This window comes from Cynoglossus semilaevis, chromosome 14 (genome assembly GCF_000523025.1).
Source record: "Cynoglossus semilaevis isolate Cse_v1.0 chromosome 14, Cse_v1.0, whole genome shotgun sequence".
Taxonomy (NCBI): domain Eukaryota; kingdom Metazoa; phylum Chordata; class Actinopteri; order Pleuronectiformes; family Cynoglossidae; genus Cynoglossus; species Cynoglossus semilaevis.
Window position 1 is genome coordinate 371849 of NC_024320.1, and position 9801 is coordinate 381649.

Sequence of the window (9801 nt, forward strand, 5' to 3'; positions counted from 1 at the left end):
TTATGCCTCGTCGTGTCGAACCTGTTGATCAATCTCTCCGTCATCAACGTCTAGTGAGATATATCACCACTTACTTGCTTGTCCTCCTTGTCAAGCTTTAGCCACTTAAGCAAAGTTAAATAAAAATATTTTAAAGTAGTAGAGCGTGGGATTTTGTGTAGAAGAAATAACCGCTACCGCTATACACCAAAATTAAAATTATTGGCCAAAACCAAAAACCGAATAAAACGAAAAAAGAGAGAGAATGCTCTCTATAAGGACCAACAGGTGTGAAGTGACAGTCGCGGGTAGTTTGTGGTCTGCGCTATATGCAGCCAAGACTAGCTTTGGCGTAAAGAGGCTTTCCTTCCTCTCATATTCAGCATTGTGATCAGGATGTTTGGATTTCGGGTGAAGGTGAAATTCTTTGTAGATGCGACCCCCTCTGGGTGATAAATTAAATCACATGAGGAGAAATTCTTTGTAGATGCGACCCCCTCTTAGCATTTTTTTAAAATTTCAGCATTACACGTTTTTGCAAATGCTATCCATGCGTCTTTCTCAGATATATTTAAAAAATGTCCACACCACAGACCTTTTTGGTACTTATGGCAAACCATTTTAACATTCAAAACGCTAAGCTGGATATGTATTGCAGATATCTCTAACCCAGGTTTGCCTAGGTGAAAAGACAATTTCGGATATCCGACAGGCCTGCGCTGGCTGTGGTTTTTGCTTGCGTCATCATAACCTCCTGTTTCAGCTGTTTCGTTTCAGTGATAAAAGGTTTTTTGGGCGAAAAAAAACGGAAATACACTTTTGGGCCGTTTTTGGACGAAAAATTTCGGTGGCCGAATATTCTGTGCGTCTCTAGTTTATGCCATAAAGCCATCTAAGAATTCCGCAGATCAATGACTTGGGCCAACTTGGTCAGACTTGGTCCGACTTGACACAGATTTGGTCAGACTTGGTCTAACTTGGTCAGAGTTTGATTCACAAAGCTGAACTATCACACTTCATTTCCCGGTCTGAAGTAGCTACCGCACCTCAGAATCTCTCTCTGCTTCATGCAGGATTTTTTTTTTAACCGCATGGTTCTGCTTCTCTTTTCCCATAATAACTTGGGCAGAGGAAGAGAAACCCTTTGACCCAACCCACATCCTGCTGCCGCCATCGCTCTTTGACAAAGAGCACTGAGAACAAAAACAGAGCCAAATGACTGACCAGACCTTAACAAGGCAGTAATGACTGGACAGAACAAACACTTCGAACATGACATAACCAAAGACCGTTGAGAACGTTGAGAATCCAGTTCAACTGTGACTCTAAAACTAAAAAGTAAACCAGCAAAGTAAACATGTAAAACCATATCTGCAACTACTCAAAACCATGACATCCCAGAATATGTTTGTCACTGTATTCTGTTTTTTTTTTTAAATCACCCTAACACCCTAAACCTAATACCCATGTCCTCAGAGAAAACATCTATATTAATTCACAGGAGTTTCTTTTCATGTGTTGTTAGGGCTGTGAAAGTTAACCTGTTAATCCCATCAATTCATTCAAGGAGATTATTCCTGAAGATTAAAATTTTAACACGTGTAGAATGACGCATACTGTATCGCCAATAATATTAACATCTCATCATCAACTCCCAGCATGTATTGGTAGGTGCTTCAACCTGAGGTCAGTGGCCCGGCTTTTGTCAGAGCAGACATTCCACCACGTGGGCCAACAGTCAACTAGCTGTTCTTCTGGTACTACAGGCCAAAATAGCTGATTTCTCAATGGAGAGGCCAGAGCCCCCCCCCCCAATTTATGTGGCTTCAAATTTAACAGAACATTACAGAGAACATTCAACAACCCAGTCCAGTCATCAATGCAGATATCCCAAGTCAATTGTACGCAAATCCAGGGAGTGATGCAGCAGAAGAAGCTGCACTTGACCTACATACAGAAGCTCTTCTTCATTTCCTCCTCTTTAATACAAAGGAGATCAGAGGAAGATGAGAGCCCAAAGGACGGGGCTTAATAATCACCACAACTACAGCAACCACTACTGGGGAATAGAGAGGTGCACTGTGGGTAAAGGAGGCAGAAGAAAAAGAAACAGCAGACTGGGGCTCCTGCTGGACAAACGTCAGAGATGACAGTAAGATGCATGTTCCGAGTAGGTTAAGGGATCCTGAGGATGGACTCCTGCAAGTACTAAACACCAGTGATGTGCGGATCGATCCTGAAATATCGATACTTCCGATTCTGGATCTTTATGCTCTGAAATCGATTCTGAAATCAAAATATCGATACTTTTGATACTTACGCATTCTGAGATGAGGTGTATCCTAAACAGAAACATGGTGAAAAGTATCCAAATTATTGAGATGTTGTCTAAGTGACGCTCGGTTGGTGGGACTACTTCTTCTTCCGCCTGGGTGTGTGCGTCATGCTTAAGCACAGGGGCTCTACTCCGTGCTCTCACTCAGTCACTATTGATGGGAATTTCGGCTCTTTTTTGGAGAACCGGTTCTTTTGGCTCGGTTCACTGAAAAAATCCGACTCTTTCGGGTCCCAAATGGCTCCTCAGATTATTTATTTTATTTTTTTATTTATTTTTGTTTTACAAATAACATGTTTTCAGAGTTTGAAACATTGTTTTGACATATTTTATATGATTGTGTTCTCAAGGTTTTCTATTGTTGTGTTGACTGTATAGTAAATGAGGCAGCTACCTCAGTACACTCCAGAGTTTAAAATAAATAAATAAATAAAAACCTCAGCCTCGGATTCTTAAAGAAGCTATGATTTGAAATACACATGTTTTATTTAAAAGACAAATGATAAAATATCGATAACGGTATATGCGATACCAGCCCGAATTTTACTCGGTATCGGATCATCAGAGATATGAATATTGAAGAAGATACATTTGATTTGTCATAACAACAGCCATGAGAAAGTCGCGGAACCTTAGTTTAACTATTTCACTTTGGTTCAGAAAAATGTTAAAGTTTCATTTCTCGGCACCGGAAAAGCCTCAGTAATAAAAACTCCCCTTTCAAACATTTCACTTGAAAAACTACAGATCTAATCTCTGGCCTACTAGGTTTTGACGTGAATGTGGTGGAACGTTCCTTTTCTGTCAACTTCCCTGTAAAAATAAATGTATGTTGAGTAAAAAAAAAAAAAAAAAAAAAAAGCCAGAGATGAAAACCACAGTGCTGGTCTGAGGCTGTTCTCGATGGCTGCCCTCACACAGCAGCAGCAGCAGCAGCAGCAGCACTGGAGGACAATTCCACACAAATGATCACATTTACTCAGGCCAAAGCCTCAGCTTGCTGCCTTTGTAATTGCCTTCACAGTCCTGCCCAGGAAATTAAAAAAAAAAAAAGAGGACAAAAAAAATCTGTGCCTGGATGAGAGAGAGAGAGAGAGACGAGCCAACGGATGGAACAACAGTACGAGAGTGCAGCAAGGACGAGTGCCTGTCTCACGGCCACGCTGGCTGATAATGTACCGACGGACCAGTCCACCGCCTGAAAGTGCGTCATTACAGAGTCATGATGAGCAGCCATCAACAGTTCCAATCCACGGGGCTTAATTATGGATCCTGCAGTTGTTAAAATACCACAGTTTCCATTTTCACCAAATATGCGACGTGAAATTATAACATACTGCACTACCTTACTGTGTCCACTAGAGTCAATTTATGTTGATAACTGTAATTTGAATCACTTCTCGACATGAACCAGTTTAAATCTAGCTTCGGAGGCTGAAAAAAAAACAAAACAGTTGCGCCGTTAGATAAAGTCTAGGTTACGTCTTTGAAAAGTAAAGAATGTGCATACTCGTTTATTATTCTGTCAGAGAGTTTTAATTCTCTATCTCTCCTGCACCAAAAGTCCATAGAGAAAAATCACTGTTTTTAACCCATCTCGATCATAAAGCTCCTGCTTCCCACTTTGGTCGGTCCATCCATCCATCCATTTTCATCCGCTTATCCGTTACTGGGTCACCCAAATCACATTGCACCGTACCAACCCCCCTAAACCTTCCTGCAGGTGGTGAGTCCACTGGAAGGTACCAACCGCCCTAACCGGGATCCGAACCTGCCCAGGAGGTGAACCCTGGGGATCCACACCAATGACAGAGACATTGCCTCTGGGCCAAAGCGCCACCCCCCTTTGGTCATTTTTGTTATTTAAACATCAGATAGCATAACACATTGATGGTACTGATTCTCTTCAGTACCAGAGTACTAGGTTTTCTTCCCGTGTTCTGCTGGTACACATGATGACACCATTCATCCATCTTTTGTTGATAGCTTCAAGATAATCACCATAAAGGTTTTATCTTCTAACTCCTTACAGACAGCCCAATATGTACGGTATACCATGTGGTTCCGTTGTTTTCCCTTATTTTTCACTACCATTAACTCCATCCATCCGTTACAGGGTCACGGGGGCAGCAGTCTCTATGACCGCCACCTAAATCACACTGCACCGTACCAACCCCCCTAAACCTTCCTGCAGGTGGTGAGTCCACTGGAAGGTACCAACCGCCCTAACTGGGATTCGAACTTGCCCAGGAGGTGAACCCTGGGGTTCCACACCAATGACAGAGACGATGTCTCTGGGCCAAAGCGCCACACTACCATTAACTTTGATTATCTTTTTCATATTATATAGTAATTTTAATACTAATGTTGGGCATATATTTTGTAACATTTCCTTTACCCTTTTACCTGTTAGCCTCGGTGTCACTAGGTGAACCTTTACCTTTCAGCAGCTTTTATATCTTTCAGCCTTTGCTCTTTGGATCAAAGTAGACATTTTAACGTTGTCAATGCATTTCTTAAAGATACCTTGGTGTTTTTTTTTTTTGTTTTTTTTTTTTTTTTTTACAAATCCAACAGCTAACCGTTAGCATTTGTGGGTTTAGGTTATCTGCTAGGTTTGTGGCTGTTTTGATGGACTGGTCACATGCTGCTGCTGACTGAACAGTTTTTAATCACACGGCCTACAATCTGGACATTTGAAAAAAGATTCATAAAATGCCTCGTGAAATTTGAAAGTCAAGCTACTGGCAGAGATCACGTGTTCATTGTCTTCTGTCAGAATTGGTATGAATAAAAAAAAAAAAGAAGATGTTTCAGTAAACAAAATACAAACATTGACTGACAAATCGGGACTGTTCTTTGTCGTTTCAATGTCTAAAAGAAACACTGTTCTTTTTTACTTATTGACTGGAGTCCTGATACAGAGCTAACAGTCTGCAGCTCCCTGCAGCATAAGCTGAAACCATATTTAATTAATCACTTATCTTATTTAATTTAACACTTATCATGTTTAATTTATGGCTAACGTGGATTCACCTGGAGCCGTTTGTCGGAATGACAGCTCGGCGAGGATAAAGAAAAAGAGAAGTGAGAGGCACAAACACACAATAATAACAATGAACCAGACTGAAGTATCTGTTTGTATTTTTGATTCCATGTAGTAGTAGTAGTAGTAAGTAGTAAATGCCTGCTGCTTCTCTCGAACTGTATCAACGATACAGTTTTGGATATGGGAAATAAACACAGGAGCAAACAAACAAACAAACAAACAAGCAGTGAATGACCAGCCTCAAACTCATTTGTCGGTCGAGGTTAAAGAACAATTTTGGTTAACACCACAGAGGACCTCATGTCCTGGATCTTTATGGTCCGGGTGGACCAGAGCCTATGTTAAAGGGATACATCCCATTCTAATGGTGCAGTTATGCTGGTGTGTGAAGGGTTCAAACTGGCATCAGTCTAAATACATTCAAATCCCTTGAGCTAAAAGCAGTCTGGAGGAGATTTTACAGCTAATAGATTTGGACTGTTCCCCAAGCCCAATAATGATTTAGCACCAAGCTTCCGTTGGACCAAAATAAAACAGCTGTTGCGTTTGTTTTCATGCGAAAACAAAGTAGGGCTGCACAACCGATCGAACATTGATCGTAATCATGATTTTGGCTGCCACGATTAAATGAAAACGATCGTTGCGGTATTAACAATAATAAAAAAAATGTACCTGTAGACCAAAGCTAACGCTAACACTGGTCCACTAAATCCCTGTCCTGGTGTCTTGCACCAACACAGACAACCATAATGGAAACCGTGCACCAAGCAACATGCCGAAATAACAGATGGAATAGTGTTTCATTTGGCCAAAGACTTGTCCAATAAAAACGTGATTCTCTCGCGCAATTATTTCTCCAAAATTTTTGCCTAACCAAAGGAACAGACGTTGCTGTGCCTTCTTCCAAATAGTAAATGGTATATTTGTTTTTCATTAGCCTTTTGTCTTGGGTAAATTTCATTTTTTATTTTATTAATGAAAATTTTTAAGATTCATTTTTAAACCGAAAGCTTAGATCACATCCATCCATCCATCCATCCATTTTCATCCGCTTATCCGTGACCATTCCCGGGTCGCGGGGGCAGCAGTCTCCACGACCGCCACCCAAATCACACACTGCACCGTACCAGCCCCTTGTGAACCTTCGATCTTGCCCAGGAGGTGAACCCTGGGGTTCCACACCAAAGACATTGCCTCTGGGCCAAAGCTCCACCGTGGATCACATGCAGTTTGTTTAATATAGAAAGTGCAAAAAAAATATGTTTTACTTAACAATGAATAATGAATAGTCGTGATTATCAATCGTGATGAAAATAAACCTGGTCATCATTCTGGCCATAATCGTTTTGCCGGGCATTATAGTAGGACCTCCACGGAATGATACAGTCCTATGCTGCAACATTTTTAAAAAAAAAGCATTATGGGAAATTATGCCCATAGTCCAGTGGTTCTCAATTATTTTTTGTCATGCCCCCCCTTGGGGACAGAAATGTTTTCATGCCCCCCCCTTACGACCCACACCACTGCAAATTGAAATACTATTGAGAACCTGATAACACTGTATGAGTTGCTGCCACCTAGTGACTGGACACATGTTATCATTTAAGCATTACAGCAGTGGTACACTTAATTCCAGCGTGCCATATTCCATTGGAAGCCCCTCACGCCCCGCCGACACCTCACCGCCTTTTGGCTATTTGAGAAGTACTGCCATAGTCACACCTCCACCCCCCCGGGGTGGCTATTTGAGAAGTACTGCCATAGTCCAACATGCATGCTGGAAAATACTCTGAAATATGTGTGTCCTCATGTGGATTATTGATATAACAACATAAACAAACACATTCCATGTTCATAAGAGGATTCCAATCTTGGACAATATGAATTAGCCTCCAATTGTGAGCTCAATATGGACAATCATGTCGTTAATCCAGATTAAAGACTTCAATCCACTGGCAGCCTTACTTCATCTACACTACACACAAAGGCTTTCTTAGAGTCTGAATCAAAGGCTTGCATGTTTATTGGGATGTTTATTGTACCTGATGACAGGCTGACGACACCGCTGAGGTGTACCCTCGTCTTTGAAAGCTTTGGTTTAGTGAATGAACAGAGTGAATGGAAAGAGAAAACTAAGAGAAGCGTTCCTTCTGTGTGAAGCTGAAAGTTGATAATTAGATGAGACAAAACCTTATGGGAGGACACTGCCAGGACTAGGGCCGGTCTTCACGTTCAAACAGTCTGCAATGAAAACAACTCCTGCTGGAGGAGAGAGAACATTTATAAAGGAATTCAACTTTGTTTCTGCCAAATAAAGGAGGCGGCCTATATAGAGTATGTCTGAGGCAGGTCCCTCTGTGCAGGGGTGTGCACTAATGACATCTTGCACCAACACGATGTCACCAGTGATGTGGTGACATCATTGGTGACTGTAACAAATCATCAGTCAAATGACCAGGAAAATCAGTCAATAAAACTTTCTCCACAACTAAGACTTCTTTTACTCCTGTTTTTTTTTTGTTCTTCATTTTAGTTACATCGATAAATGTAATTCACTTTGACTCATCTCGAAGCTAAAATATCTGCCAAAAAAAAAAAACAAACAAACAAAAACATTCGTTTAGTCTTACCTTTCTGCCTGTGGAGCCCGTCTTGAGCAGGCAGGACTTGGCAAGAGACAGATATCCACCAATGACCTCAATTTCCTCCACAGCAGGGTAACGTTTCTTCAGCTGGGTGCCCAGCGTAGGGTAGGGAGGCTGAGGCGGCGTGGACCCCGGCGAGGCCTCACTGACAGCATCCTGCTGGGGTTCCGGTGAGCTCGGCTGTGCCTCTGGGTCCGCTCTTCGTTTAGGCACGACAGTGAAGGTGTTTCCCTTTCTCCTCTGGACCAAAGGGCTGGGGACAGGGAATCGCTGATGCTGCTCCACCTCAATCTCATCAATGTTTGTGACGGGAAGCTGATCTGTCAGCTGAGGTTTTTCCAGAGCTGACGCTGTTGGGATCAGTGGCGATGGAGGGGCAGCTGGGGACGATGGGGGAGAGGACGCCATGGTTGGAGATAAGGGCATGGGGCTGAGTCCAGGAGGTGGAGACACACGATCCGCAGGTGGGAGGGAGGAAGGTTTGGGACTGGTGGCAACAGTAGGAGACGGTAGAGTCTTGGGAGTCACCCTTTCCACCTCGTTCTTTCTCTCCTCCTTCCACCTTGATTTTGTCAGGGTGGGGGAGATTGGCACTCCTGGTGCGGGCACCTCCGTCCCTCTGTCGGACAGAGAAGACATGACGGGACCAGCTGGTGCCACGCGGCTCGTTGTGAGGTGTCGTTTAGGAATCACTGTGAAAGAGTTACGCGACTGGATGCGCAGGTTGGCTAGAGCTCTCGCCTGGGTGTCCCCCTCTGGAATCTGCTGCAGGTCTGGCTTGGGAGCTGGGCGGATCTCAAAGCCGGGAGTAGAGCGGACCACCTTTGACGAGATGGGGCTGGAGGGGGCCACGGCGCGGGCGCGGCGGGTCTCTGGAGAGCACGGCACCTTGGGTTTTGGTGGGACCTCAGAACTCTCCCAGTCTCTCTCTCTGGCGAGCTTGCTTTGCACCCTGTCTGGCTCATCTCTCCCACCGCGGGGAGAAGGTGTAGCGTGTAATGGCCTGATGGTTCGCTGGGGGCTCCCTGGCTCCAACACGTCAGGCTGCGGTTTAGCTTTGGAAGACCAAGAACTCTGGATGACAGGCAACAAAGGCTGGTTGCTAGCCACAGAGCCCGGTCCAGGCTTTGGCACAGGATCTGGCTGTTGTGGCTGACGCCAAAGTTGCGGTCTGCTGCCGATACTGTTGCTAGCACCACAGTCCAGGTCCAGCAGGTTCTCCGTGCTGTGAGACTTCTTCTGCAGCTTCCCATAGTTGCTGTCAAACTTCTGCAGCATCCGACTGACCCTGCCTTGACTTGGCCCCACCTCACAGTATGGGGGGAGATCCTGGTAGCCCAGAGTGCTCAGGTTCTCCTCACTCTTGCTCAACGTGGTGTCATAAATCACCACTTCCTTGGCTCTTATCTCGGTGACAGCACTCCCTCTCCGGTCCAGGAGGTCGTTCAGGGAGCTGTAACCGCTCACACCATTTGTTTGCCACTTAGACCCGGCTTTCAATGGACCTACCTCCGGGAAGTAATCCGGATCAGACTCAATGATGATAATGTTATCAGCTCGGATCGTCCGTATGCCGGGCACGCTGCCGTAAAGCTCCAGGATGTGCTGCGTCGGACGGGTTGAGTTCTCCCGGTCCTGCCTCCTCCTCCGCTCCTTCTCCAGTTTAATGAATGGGTTTTCTTCCAGTGGGCCGAGGCTCTCCTGGAGCACCAGGCTCTCCCCTCTCTCCTCCTCCTCCTCCTCCCTGGATGTCGTCCTCTCGGCGGCCGCCGGGCGCCTCTCTTTGTTGTGGC

The 9801-nt window shown here is 44.4% G+C and overlaps 1 protein-coding gene across 3 annotated transcripts in view; it reads right to left on the reverse strand.

The window, feature by feature from the left end:
* The window catches only part of tprn (taperin), a 23948-nt gene that overhangs the window by 13128 nt on the left and 1019 nt on the right, over positions 1-9801 (reverse strand). Inside the window, exons 2-4 of one of the 3 annotated variants that reach the window (XR_003051746.1) lie at positions 7994-9785; positions 7086-7622; positions 6915-7049 (exon numbers count right to left, since the gene is read on the reverse strand). Coding sequence is in view for 1 of the 3 variants with exons in the window: in XM_025062387.1 (XP_024918155.1) it covers positions 7994-9785 (1792 nt within the window). In the remaining 2 variants the exon portion in view is untranslated. Of the gene's footprint in view, positions 1-6914; positions 7050-7085; positions 7626-7993; positions 9786-9801 lie in introns of those variants that run through there. The other 2 variants (XR_003051745.1, XM_025062387.1) reach the window with 2 other exon arrangements.